At 37.9% G+C, this 14150-nt stretch overlaps 1 protein-coding gene across 8 annotated transcripts in view; it reads right to left on the bottom strand.

The window, feature by feature from the left end:
* The window catches only part of ENOX1 (ecto-NOX disulfide-thiol exchanger 1), a 373111-nt gene that overhangs the window by 65102 nt on the left and 293859 nt on the right, over positions 1-14150 (bottom strand). For all 8 annotated transcript variants that reach the window (XM_042806116.1, XM_042806120.1, XM_042806117.1 and 5 more), the window contains 2 exons: positions 3436-3542; positions 32-149 (listed from right to left, as the gene is read on the bottom strand). In XM_042806116.1, coding sequence (XP_042662050.1) covers positions 32-149; positions 3436-3542 — 225 coding nt within the window. The remainder of the gene's footprint in view (positions 1-31; positions 150-3435; positions 3543-14150) is intronic.

The following is a 14150-nucleotide window of genomic DNA, read 5'->3' as shown; positions in this document are numbered from 1 at the left end:
TAGTTGACATTATAGAGGGATTTGGCTTTACCTGAATCATCTACTCTCAGCTTTTTACTGGGATTGTCACCACTGTCATCATCAGACATTTCCATCTCCTCTTCTCGGCGGATTCCCATGAGCTGTTCACTGTGAGCATTTCGGAGCTCCTAAAACCCAAAATGACCTTTTGTCAGTATCAACTTCGATAAAGTCATTATCTATTATTTAGTATCTGCTTTTAATACTGCTCTGATTTTAATTATACATAATTTATCATTGTAATCGTATTTATTTGTATATGAATATTTATAATAACAGTAGTACAGGGAATTCTTCCTGGGAAAGAACGGAGTTTATCAAAGGTAACACTCAGGGAAAACAAGAGAAAAAGTCTCCATGTCGAATGATCTTCAGTTCTAGACATAGAATACTTTAACAGCAGGTCTAATGCTTAAAATTGTGTATAAAGCAGACTGATAAAGGGTTTGTCAGCCAGCTTAAGGTATAGATAATTCTTGCTTCTCTCTGACACTTGGAGTAGGATTCATCCGACCAAGCGTAGATGTCTCCATTCAACAAAGTCATATTAACTACACCCTAAAAGTGACCTGTTCTCTCTGGTGACGGTAAAGGTAGCCCAGAGCAGCCAGTGCAGATGGAGCACTCTGTATTGCAGGCGCCTAATGCTGGCCAACCCTCTGTCCCTACGCCCAGATCATCTTGGATTTAAAAGATCCAGCCCCATAATGCTGTCCTGAAAATCTTTGCATTTCGATCCAAAACGAGTGCCGGCGCGGACAGCCCGGTTTCTGGGTGACCGCCACAAGGGCAGGCAGGCAGGGACGCCCTGCACATGTCACTAGGTAAATGATCAGCAGGCAGGCGTTTTTTTTGTGCGAGTCTAGACGGTCTTTGTTCTGGGTAGAAAAGCCGGTGTGGGTGTAGCGGCTGGCTTTTTAATGGCAGCGCTGAGAAGATTGAGAGGACTCTATTTTGTCCTAATAATCCTGTCAGGTGTAACACGGGGATGCTGCACCGTGATTAGTGTAGGCCTTTTCAGCCCGCAGACAGCTAATTTTTCTGCCAACAAAGAGTTTAATTCCCAAAGAGGTGGTTTGAAATCTTTGAAACAAGGAAGAGTCGCGTGGAAGGAGGAGACAGCATTGAGGAGTCCGACCACTGCTCTGCGCAATTAACAATAATCTGTCAAAGAGGGACTGCGTGAAAAAAGGGAAGGCATTTCCCTTGAGCTGTACCCTTGGTTCATCGACAGATCTCAAATATTCTCATAAATATATATGTGTCCATTAATCTCAGTAAAGGCAAGGAGGCTAATTAGTGGTTTTTTAACATGAGAACAATTTCAAATTAAAAAAGAAAATATTAAAAAGGTAAATTGTCAACCAGTGTCTTGTGCAATCAGAGGCACTTCTGGAAGAAATCAGCAAGTCATTTCTTAATTCCTTATGGAAAAGGCCACCTGCACTTGTTCCTGGGGAAGTATACTGTATATATGAGCAGGTATCTGCTTACATTTACTCCCTCTTTAGGGGATAAATGTCCTTGATGCATCAATGTCTACATTATCAGGAAAGACAATAATCTTCCATAGAGAATATCTATGTGTATAAGTGTTTGCTTTGGGTTTGTGTTTCTAGCAAAGCCTTACTAAATTCAGAAAAAAAGGGAAGGTGACCACATAATTAAACAAATCAGCAGATAACGTCATGGTTAGAAAATATAATTTAAATCAAAGATGCCTTTTGGTACACCTCTATCATGATTCACATCTGAAAAACAGATATTTCTAAAATATATTAGTTTAGCAAGAGCCTTCATGTGGTTTTGAATTCTTTTTGTTGTCTTCAAAAAAAACCAAAAGTCAATAATATTTGAAAAAATGAGTACTGAATTAACATTTCCAATAAGTTCAACTCTTACACATTTCAGTTTACTAGAGATTTAGAAGCCAGCAAATGAATGACACACCACATCCCTTTACAGAAAGTTAAAGAAGGGACAGTCTTAATATAATTGAAATAACCTACTAGCAAATCACATTTTCATACTTCTCTAAAAGACAAATATCAATCCCGAACTTCCCAACTTCCAACTGAACAAGGCTTTATCCACTACTTATATGAAATATTTGTGAACAAAATGCAAAATACAGTTTGCACCAATAAATTATGCTAACATTTTAAGTGTCCCATTATTGTGAAGGCATTTGGTATTCACCATAATAGCACTGATAATAAAGAATTCATTTGGTATTCATGTGGATGTTACATTTAGTGCCATTGGTATTCAACTGTAATTTAGCATTAGTTAATGGGCACTTAAAATGTTATCCAAATGATTTATATCACAGCACTTTCGTGTTTCTCAAACTAAGTGTACAACACTTATTTTACAAGTGTACTATAAAATAATTAAATAAGTGCACCTTACCTTCTAAAGTTTTTATTCTGAGACAGAGAAAAATCATTTAGAGGACTGTGATAGTAACAATCAACGTACTGAACTACATGAAGGTAAACCAAGTGTATGTAAGTTGCTTATATTAAAAAAAAAAAAAAAAAAAAGAAAGAGGAAAGAAATAAAACAAAGACAGCGGTACTTACTTTTTAAAATACAGGCTCATAGCGTATATACTGAATTAAAAACGAAAGCTGGATGACCAAAACACAGGATGAGGTCTAGCACTTCCTTTGCTGCCACTCATAGCAAGGGGAGTTAGAATCCCATTTCCCCTGCTCATGCTTATGACAGTCACACATGCATGGTCCCACATTGCTAACTCTGTGTGGTAGTATGATTACATTTATACTGTTTTTTTTTGCAAGCATAATAGTTAGAATCAATACAAGTGATGTATCTACTTTTTTAAAGATAAAACATCAAACAAATGGGAAGGAGTATGTAATAATTCTGGACTTAATAAGCTTAAGTCATTATTTAGAAAAGAAATTCTCTATTTTATTTTCAGGCAAAGTCATCTTACAATGACCATATGATGGCACAACAAGAAAAAAAAAAAAATCTGTGCTACACACTACTTCTTTTAAAAACAGATCATGGTGACTCATAAATAGATATTTTTTCAGAAATAATTCTTAATTCTATCCTTAGTTGAAAATATTGTTCCTAATTTCACTACTTCGGTTCATTATTTTAGATAGTAAACATAATCCTCCAATGACTTCCCAAATTTTGCATGAAAAATAAAAACACATTGCTCTCTGTCTTAGTGCTATTTAATGACTATTATCATAATGAGAGCAATGGGAGCAATTCATACTGTAGATGAGACTGTATAACGGCCAGTTCATTAACAGCTAAAACGGTAGCCGTAAATACTGCTGAATACACTATGTCCAGCTACAATCACACTCGTTCTGTGCCAATCCAGCTGTGAGATGATGGATAGAAAGTAATAATAAAATCACCAACCTCAGAATGCTTTCGCCAAATGTCTATGTTCTTTCGCTGAGCTTTCGAGAAATGGTCCCAAGCTTTTTGTCTGGTAGAAGCGTTGAAAACGGCGACAATCTGCTCAACTTTGGTGAACAAGGAAGTCAAACAAGACAAGCAATTTATGTTGTGATCACTATAGAGAAGCAAAGCAAAGACACTAGGAGTCTATGGATGATGTCATTACTGAAACAACATCATCAATATCCATCCAATGATGTGTCTTCTGTACTTACATTTTATCAATGTTGGAGATGCCTCCTTTCAAGTCTGTCTCCATAACTTTAGTCTACACAACTTATAACTATGTACCAAAAAACCACACATGCAGCGGCCTCCCCGTGATGTCTGCTACAATTCTCTGTGCAGCCACGTGCCTTTGCGTGTCTGGCTATGGGTGTGTGACCACAGAAATGACACTCGAGGCATAAACCTGACACACGTTCCCCTGCGGCAGCCGCGTACAGATGAGCAGGCTGTGCAAATGAAAGCGTGAAAGACAAGCAGGCTTTGCTTTGAAGGGTGACTATCCGATAGCGGGGATTTGTCAGCAGACAGGAAGGGCTAAACCGTACATGAATGTTGCATTCTGTAGCTGCAGCTGCTGCTTCACTTTTATTTAATATAAATGGGCTCACCTGTGGTAGATCATTCTGTCCTGTGTCCATGGCCTATATATGTTTATATACATGTTGCATTTTTGTGCATATAAGATGAAGAAGAGATGTGAAATGGGCTTCCCTCATTCAGCTCTAATGAATATGTTCTGAAGCCAGACATCAATATTAAGTTCAATTATCTAGGACAAGTATCTAGGATCCCTTTTAGCTACTTGTTCATCCTAACTCAGAACCTTTTCTCCCAACATTCTTCTTTCTCTTCGCATCAGTTACAAGCAACATTGTCCTTCCACAACAGTGACTTGCCTAAAAATGGCTTGGCCAGGATGTAAGTTACCATGATCCCAACACAGTTAACTGAAAGACCACAAAGAAATCCAGATTTTCTAAAAATGACTTGGGCTGTGCTTCTGAGTGGGCAGCTGTGCTGACCTATGAAGTCAAACTGAAAAACGCTTCAACTCTTTGACAAGGTTCTTGGCTATTTATCTCTTTAGATTCCTGGGTTAAACCAATGTCCACAGTTTTGTAAAGCTGCAGCTTGCAGCACGTCTGTCACCTCTCTTTCACTGAGAAATGGTGGCACGAGTCCTGTAATGCCCTCTTCTCTGGTCTCTCACTGAGTTAATCAATGGCTGCTCTCCTCCACTCAAGTCACAGTTGTAGAGGATCCTACTATACATAACAACCTATTTTTTCCTAAAATGGTGAGCTCACCTAGTAAGTCAGTTATGTACCTTTCACCTCTAGATCTGAAAGTTAACCTCACCCATTTGAAGAGGAACACATTTCTTCCATTCTCTTTTTTTACCACTCAGATTCAGGAATATTACAATATTTTGAATTACATATGGAAGTTTTTCTTTGCAATGATCAGGGCTGGTTAATTAACCTATGGTTAACTTATGGTTAAAGCCATAGAAAATAAATGTAGTCTTAAAAATAATACTTATAAATAGTTTATACTAAAGAAGGTGCCTCAAAACTACTGGGATGATCTGATCCATTTGTGATCCATCCAAGTTTTAATAGCAGATGTGATAATTTCAGCCTATTAGAAGTTTCTTGGAGTGAAGGGTGGATGTATTGAGGAAGTTATGCTGTGTATATTTATTCAATTAATTTGAAAAGAATGAAAATGCTAAAGCACTCTATTATTATGTGTATAGAAACTGAGGCTAGAATTTAATTACTATCGTTGTGTTGATGACCCAGGTGCTCAGAAAATCTTGCTTAATTAACAATCTGGTTTTAGTTTGCAAGTGGAAATTCAAGTAGAAAAGATTCACAAAGATATGAGGAAGAGCTGTTTTGCCATTTTGCACTAATAGGTATTAATAAGATCATCTGAATTTTGAAAAACATTTGAACTTTAAAGTGTTCAATTTCCATTCTGTGAACAGGTGTTAAGATTTATCAAAAGTCATTATCTGATCATTTCAGAAACACTCCTCAATAGAAGCACAGGCTAGGAAGATGCCAAAGAGTTTTTGTTGCATAACTGCAGTAGGCGAAGTGAGCAGGAAAAGGTTCTCATTCACTTACCTAACTTTCAGGAGTTACAGAAACTAAAGGAGGTAAGATACTGTGAGTACTAGATGCTAAAAATCAAGGCAGTTAAAGAAACTTTATGCACTAGGCAGCTAGAGATGATAAAAAAAAAAAAAAGGGAAATGTAGAGGAGAATATAGAATTAGTACATACCAAAACAACAACAACCCACTACTCTGTATTCAAAGAAAGTGTCAATGTACGTACAGAAATTTCAATATGCACAGCAATCTAGGCTATGAAGCGTTACAGACACCCACAGGTAATACCCCACCTAAAAGGTCTCCAAGCATTACATTAGAGCTAAAGAGCAGCCAAGTCCACAGAAAAGGGGCTTCACATCTTTTTGTACTGCATCAAAATCCTGTATTCACATGTTAGGAGATGGCAATCCAATATAAACCTGTTCTGCCATTTCACATTTGTTCATAGGTTAATTCATGTTGCATCAAGATTCTTTTGTTCTCTCACAGACACCCTGGAAGCCTAAAGCTGATATAACTCCTGTGCTCTGGGTAACTGGGAGACAAGACATAATGTACCCACTCCTGATCAGGATCAAATTTGTGTGGGTAAGTGATCCATCAGCACACAGCCTGTAAGGATGGTAGATTCGTCGCTAAGGGAAAGCCAGGAGAGTTTATATTATCTGAGAAACCCTCCAGTTAACTCATTTTTCTTCCATGTCTGGATAAGATTTGGCCGAAGAGAGGCTCCAGATTTTGGGCTGGTATCTGCAGAATCTGAGTGAAACTGTTGTTCCCAGTCATGCTGCTGATCGTGGTTTTCAGACTACTTCCTGACCTCCAGAAAGAAATTTCCAAAATGAAATAAAAGATCTTATCTAGCTCTCTAAGTCATCTTGAACTCCAAGATGCGCTGTACCGTCAACTGTTGCTGTAAGTAGAATTATTAAGTAACATGAAATTTTAATTATCAAACATCTGTTGGCAAATTCTATGCTATATTAACTTTTCATTGACCATATGCAAAGCTGTTTCTCTACTAAATTAGGATTTTAAAAAAAGCATTGTTCTGGAAAGGTCCATACCACATCACTGTTTTTCCTATCAATGTAATTTACAGGATGTAAGTAATTGCATCTTTTCTAACAACTTATTCTGCCGCTGGTGATTTATGTTGCATGTTTCAGACAAAGGATTATTATCTAATTGTTTCTCTGCTGAGTTATAAATAACTAAAAAGACCCAAGCAACTAAGCCTAGAGTGACATGCAAGTGTCAATGTTTAACAAATGCAGTGTAACTACAGAACACTTTATAAGAGGTGCAAGCTCATAGTAAGCATATTAAAAGGAAGTTTAAAACTCAGTTTCTGTTGCCATAAAACACAATACCAGAATAAGGTATTGTTATCAAATATAAATGGAAAAGCAATCAGAAATACTAGGAACAACAACAATAAAAATCTCTTAAATGATGCCTGCAGAATTTGCATACAAGATTGGATTAAAGGAAAAACTAGAGTATCTCCAGGACAAGAGAGTATTTGATACAGGGTATTTGAAAATTACACTACCAGAGAAGAACAGGAATAAATGAGAAACAACATATAGCCTCATTTATAGATTAAGAGGTAGAGAGAACACTTTTACCCTCCATTGCATTTATCAAGCAGTCTATTTTAAATATATGTTTGAGTAAAGGCTGAAACTTCTCCATGGGTTCAGGAGACAAGAAGTTTTTCCTTTGTTTATTACACTATCAGCTGCCATGCATACATGATTATTTTTAATTGCTTGGGTGTAATAATAAAGAACACCGGCAACCAAATGTTTTATAATGCCTTACAATAAGAAAATAAACAAAATAGAAACTGAAACTCAGTGTGTTAAAATAAAAACAAAAGTCTTTGCTGGCAGACAAAATAACCAGATTTCATGTATAATGTCACTCCAAATTCCACCAATTAGGGATACTAGATGAAAAGGGCTTTGCACTAAATTACTGTAAGTGCAAGAGTAGACTATATGGCAATTTTGCTCAGAAAAATTCTGTAAGAGTGCGACAGTTGACTTGCAGGGTAAAAGAAAAATTCCACCCATAAAATTACAGTGTAAAGGAAACTGTTACAGTAAATGTATAACATGCTTTTCAAATATAGATTCGCAGCACAGGGAGGATATAGAGTTGGCGTGGTTTGGGTCAGAAACCTTGTTGCTGAATTCTGACTAAGCTGGAGTCTGCCAAGCGACTTGGCTCCAAGCCCAGCAAACCAAGGAATTACAGTAGTCAAGGCTAGATGCTGTAATCGAATGAATTAGAGCCTTCAGGTCAGTTTTGGACAGGAAAAAGAATATTTTTGGCAACAGTCCTGAAAGGAATTTGGTGATGTACTGAACAGAACTTACCATTAAGTCCAAGGCTAAAATTGCACGTAGGCAAATGACATGTGACATCAATAAGAGAAACAGTAGACAGATTGCAGAGTAATGAAAGAAACATATATATATATATATTTTAATTAATCCAGGCCAAGCGCTGAGTCTTTTGGTTATGATGCTATTTACTTTCAGAACAGAATTTGCTTTTCACACATTTACAGCTGAAAACCTGCAGCCCCTCCCTGTTAACCAATGAATAGGCCACGGAGAGAGAAACAGATGTGATTGCCATTGACTGGCAGAGGAGGATAACATAAAAGTTGGAAATAACCCCCATGGAGAAGACTGCAGATAATGCAAGGAATGGGTCCTAAAGTGAAGTATACTGCTGCTCATCAGTTGGATATGTAAGCACATACCAGTACAGATTTGCATAATGAAGACAGATTTTGACAGCTATGCAAAATGACTCATCTGTCACAAATAAATTGCATTCTTGTTATTTTTTGGTTTTGTTTTTGTGAGGTTTTGTGCTTGGGCTTTGGGTTGGTTTTTGTTTTGTTTTGTTTTGTTGTTTTGTTTTTCTAATCAAAAGAAATCCACGGGTACCAAAAAAGAAGGTGAATCACGGCTGCAACTCCAGCAGAGAAGAGGAGGCTACTGTTTGGTCTGTTTGCAGTCTGGGTGGCTACAGGTTCCTTAAGACATAGTCTTAAGACATAGAATGATAAAGGAGCAAAAACACAGGACTTCTCTCTTATATCCCAAAATTCCACCTTTTTGGACAGACCAAGACAACAGTGCCTCCAATGATTTATCTCCCAGATCATTTTGCTGCGTGAGAAGTCAGCTTGCAGGGCTGCCATTTCTCAGCTTGCCCTACTGCCAACAACTACATCTGTACTAGTGATCAAAACCAGCCAGGGATCATTCTCATTCCCTGAAACCAACTAGTGAACGTGCTGAGTGTCCCTGAAGCTGCAACCTTTTTCTCTCCCTCAAAAGATGCTTCTCAGGGAAAACTGGCCTGCACCAAACTCTGAACTGTATCCACATTGTGTAGGAAAACACTAGCTGGCCTAAAGCAACACTTTCTCACAGCTGAACAGTATGGACAAGCCTGCCCTGGCTCAGCTTAATTTAGTCCTACCGATGGAGTCGGTGGGGTTGTCTTCTGCTAGCAGTCTTGCTTTTTCTGCTCTCATCCCAGTGCAGAGGTCTCAGTGTTGAAGAAATCCATTACAAGGCTTACCACAGGAACAAGGATGTTCTCCTCTTCTGTCTACCCTCTCACCTCCCTGAATACTAGACAGAACGAGAAACAAGTCTAAGCGTCTTCTCCCTAAATTACACTATATTATTTCTATATTTCTCTTTGACTAGACCTACAATGTTTGGGACCAGGAGGAGGTGGGCCACAGTTGAGTGTTGATCCCCTTTCCTTTTCCATTTGACTCAGATTAGTCCAAGTCAACACGCTTGTGTGTGTTATTAAGAGGCTGAGTGAATCTCAGTGGTCTACACCTGAATGACACAGGAAGAAGTATCTGTTCATAACAAAATAACCAGATTCTTCCACATAGATGAAGAACAAAACAAAAAATACTTATACCACAGCACAAATTATAATTCCTGTTCTTGTAAAAGCACTGAACCTCAGTGTCCGCAGCTGTTTTTTTTTCCTTTCTTTTTCTTTCAGCAAAAAAACACAGTGAGGAAGAGTGAAATAAGCAGCATTATGGGGATATTGAAAACTCCCCATTTTCATGATTTATACTGAAACCTGCACAGTAACTTGTCTGAGGTATCTATATCAACAATTAAGAGTTCTAGAAATGGAAGAACACTCCTTGTAAACTTTGAAATAGAATTACACTCTGATTAAAGAGAGCCCAGTTTGCCCTGCAAGGTATTGCTAGAAAATCTGTCTACAAAATAAGCTTTGAAAAACTTTTAGGTTGCGAAACGTGGTTTAATTTACAACAAAGAAACTGACAGCTTGGTGTAACAGCAAGTGCTGGCACTGTGCCATGTGATAAATCACTTGGACTCAACAAGACCACTTCACCTCCATGTCATTTCTCAACAAACAGGAAGCTGACATCAGGCCAGCACAACACAGTAGGGCAGGTACAAATGTACAGTACCTGCTCTTTTAATGCCACCATCTTATATTACAGAACTGACTTTATAGACCTTGTGTTGACATCCAGAAAAAAACAACAACAAAAACTCTACACAACCCCCACCCCGCACCACTATCTCAAAGGAAGACTAAGTGAATACTACTTTATTCATCAGCTTGACAAGATTATAAGCCATCCCCAACTCACTGCATTTAATTAGCTGTTCTCATTGTTATTTATGGTTAGGCAGACTTTTTTTTCAGTTCTCATATTTAAAAATAGCAAAAGTAGGAACAACTATTTTTGGTAAGCCTGTCCAAAAAAAGAACCCCATGGGAACTTTGAAATGAAGGAACGTTGTAAATGTGACTGAACTCCAGCAGGTCCCATTAACTGAAGGGACTCTCTCTAAGTAATAATTGTTCAGGGATCTTGCAGATTAGAGTGTTCCTAGGAGATCAGGAGGGGTATGTGTGTTTAGAGCATAATATGGTTTCTTTTGCTGAAGAAAAAGAATAGAAAGGTGGATGAGGAGGCTTCAACAGCCATAGTCTCTACTGGCGATCAAAACAAAAAATCATCTCAGATATCTTATGTGGGGACATTTACTTCTGCATTGCCATACCTTGTATTCCTTCGCCTGCCATGACTTGCCCTCTTCTCTCCTTGTTTACTGCCTCCAGTCTCATTTTCCTTCTGCATTTTTGTTCCCTTGTTCTGTGTGTGTCTATCTTTCCCTCCCCAATAGCCTACTCCTTTCCAAAACTCTTTTCCTGCCCCTATTACATCTCTGTCATCATCATGATCTACACCATTTGGGACAAATCCAGTGACCTGACATGAAGCAAGACTAGTGCCTATTGAAGAGAGTAAATATTTCAACAAGTCACAGTTGCATAACGTTATTCATATTTGTATTCATATTCACATTCACATTTATAAGGTTTATTCATTCACTTATAAGCAGCCTGAACAGTTTTAGATGTGCAGGCCACATGATATGCCCAGCCAACTCAGAAAGCCTTTTGGGTGAAACCTTCATCTTTCCTTCCTTGCTCCAATGTCTTACTCTCATCCCTTATTGTTCATTTCCATACAACATTTACCACTGCATTCTGTGAAGCATCGGGCCCTTACCTCAATCCCTGCTCAGCAAGACAGCTCAAAACCGAGCACAGATTTCCATGTAATTCAAGCACATGCTTCTTTGCTTTGAACCTTGTTTCATCATCTAGGAGATCCTGCAGGATCCTGGCAAGTGGCATGAGTTGTCAAAGTGGGGCCTTACACTGAAATCTCTTGGGAGGCAGTGCTTTTATTTTACTATATAACACCATGCATATTTAATGACCTACTTAATAATAATAATAATAAAAAAAAAAAAAAAAAGTGGTGTTAAAAATAACAAGAGAAGAGCTTCTGTTGAAATTCTGGCCATGCAATACCAAGATTCCTCTTGGCTTTAGGTAGAGTGAAGGCTACAGACAATGGAAGGAATGAAGACATTCAAAGAAAATGCAACACAAAGGAATAAACTGAAACACTACAGGTTGCAACCACAAAGGGTTATACTGCCAGAAAGTGGAGAGGAATTGTAAGAATGGAAGGTGAAATAGGAATGGAGTCTTTCATCTCTATTCTCTGTCACTGCCGCAGCATCCTAGATAGAAATGCTTTTGAGAACATGTGTACATGAGATGGAAAATGGGAGAACAATTAAAAAAGAATAGAAATACCCAGCTGAGCTTTACTGGACAAATTATCAGTACAGAAGCAAGCGAAGAGCACACTGACTAAATGAGCTAATCAAAAGGGACTGGATGGATTGTGGAGGTTATTTTGTATTTAATTTTTTTTTTTTTTTTTTTTTTTTAGAAATACATCAAGGTAGAAAGTAATAGTGGCAACTAATGACATGAATGATTAATGTTTTTATTTGTATTATAGTGCCATTCTATGACACCAACTGAGATCTGGGCTGCACTGTAAAAACACATTATATGACTCAATCTCTTTCACAAAGAGCTTAATGATGACCTAAAAATTGCACATAAAGTAAGCTCATATTTTTGAATTAGTCACTGGCAAATGAAAGAAAGAGTGTAAGACCAGACAGTTAAAGAACAGGAAAATCCTTTTAAAAGTTGTTATTAATGCAAAGCAATTGAAAGAATACTCAGAAAGCATGAATGTATATAAAAACTCTGACTGTTAAGAGAATTTTAACCGGCATGCTTTCAATATCCATAATGAAACTGGCTTCATTTTTAGTACTAAGAAAATATACTAAAAAGTGGTAGGATTACTGGGAAAAAAGACTGCAGTATGGCATTTAAAGCAAATCAGATAAGATGGTGATTACTAAAATCACCATCATACCAATCTAAATTCTACCTTTTTCTAAAGTAAGAGAGCAACTTTTGAAGTAAACCTGTAATGCGAAAAACAAAACTGATCCCAATCCTTTTTTGAAGAAAGCTCAGAAAGGATTTTAAACATTTTTCTTCATTTTTTTTTTTTTTATATTAAAACTTCAGATTCTATCTGTGAAGGCACTGATAATGTTAAACAGATTAAATCATATCCAGAGACATCAGAGAATGAAAATGAATAAACCTGAAGAGAGGAGAATTTTATTCAGTCTGTTAAGAATGCATTTCCCTTCAGAATTATTTAGCTTCAATTTATTGGAGGGGGGGGTGTGGGAGTGTGGAGGGAAATTTACATCAGATACCTACCAGCTATTTGAAAAAAAAAAAGTCAGAGTACTCTAATATACCACTAAAGTCATTCAGTAGGAAGGGAGAGAAAACTCAAGGTGACAATCCTGACCTTCCCGAGCGGGGGGACACGACACAGAGTCTTCTCCCCAAACTTTTGATTCTTCTTACTGAACAGCCCTACTGAACCAGCTCAAAGTTGTATCCAGTTGTGTCACAAATAAAAGGCCTAAGGATGCTTAGCAATAATCTAAGCAAGTAAACTGCATAGTCTCATAATTGCATAGTCTCATAATTCCAGGTTTCTTTCACTTCAGGGCTTCTTGAAAGATGAGTATCTCTTTGTTTTTACTTTCATGTACACCTTTACATGCAATGCAAGAGCACAGGGAAACAAACAAGCTTACTGGCAGCAGAAAGAAGTGGCAGCCCCCCTGTATATGAAGCCGTGGAGTGAAAATTAGTCTCTCTTGGTAACAAGATGGGAAGAATTTCTACACGATGACTGGAACTGGACTGTGTAGTTCAGATCTTGCGATCATTTCCCACAAATCAAAGCAGGCAATGTCAGGTAGACTTGTCATAAAATTCTGGCTGATGACGCTATGATGCTGTGTACTTGCTTTAGATGGTGACTAATACTCCAGCCACTCTGGATGCCTCTCTGCTTCCCTGCTCTCCCATATCAGCATAGTGCCATAGCGCGCCTACACGGGAGCTGTTAGATTCAGAGCACCATAGCATATCGCCCTGATCACAGCTCCTTGTGAACCTGCGAAAGCACTCACATACATACAGCTTTTCCTCTGCCACCACCATGGCTTTTGTGGCAAAGGTAGACCAGTGACATAATGAAAAATGCAGTGCATTTTTTGCCCTTCTCAGAAGTCAGCTTATTGTCCGGGTAAAGTAGAGACTCACTCAGATGCTGTCTTTTTCCTTCTTTGAAAGAATTAATGTCACTTTTATCCACAGATATGAATCCTTGTATTTTAAACCTTCCTAAGTGGCCAAAACTGACAATGTTTTGGTCCCTAACCACAATTAGAACTGCACCAAGAAAAAGATCCCAACATTTTCTTTTTAGCTAGTGGAAAAATCTATTTTACAATTTACAAATACTCTGGCAGTACTGCAGATTGCATCCTGTCGCTTATAAATAGCACTAAACTTTGTAACATTTTTGCTTTTACTGCTACTTTTTATGATGTCATGATACTTAATAGCTGAAATGGGATTAAAAAAAGGTGTCAGTATGTAGCTCATCCACAATGTCCCCTGGAAATACCTGGATGACCTACTGGTGTATACTGGCCCTGAATACTGAGAGCTG

Source organism: Tyto alba, unplaced genomic scaffold, assembly GCF_018691265.1.
Source record: "Tyto alba isolate M040663 unplaced genomic scaffold, T.alba_DEE_v4.0 Super-Scaffold_45, whole genome shotgun sequence".
NCBI classification, from domain to species: domain Eukaryota; kingdom Metazoa; phylum Chordata; class Aves; order Strigiformes; family Tytonidae; genus Tyto; species Tyto alba.
Note: the sequence above shows the minus strand (reverse complement) of the source record. Positions and strands in the feature narration are given on the sequence as shown.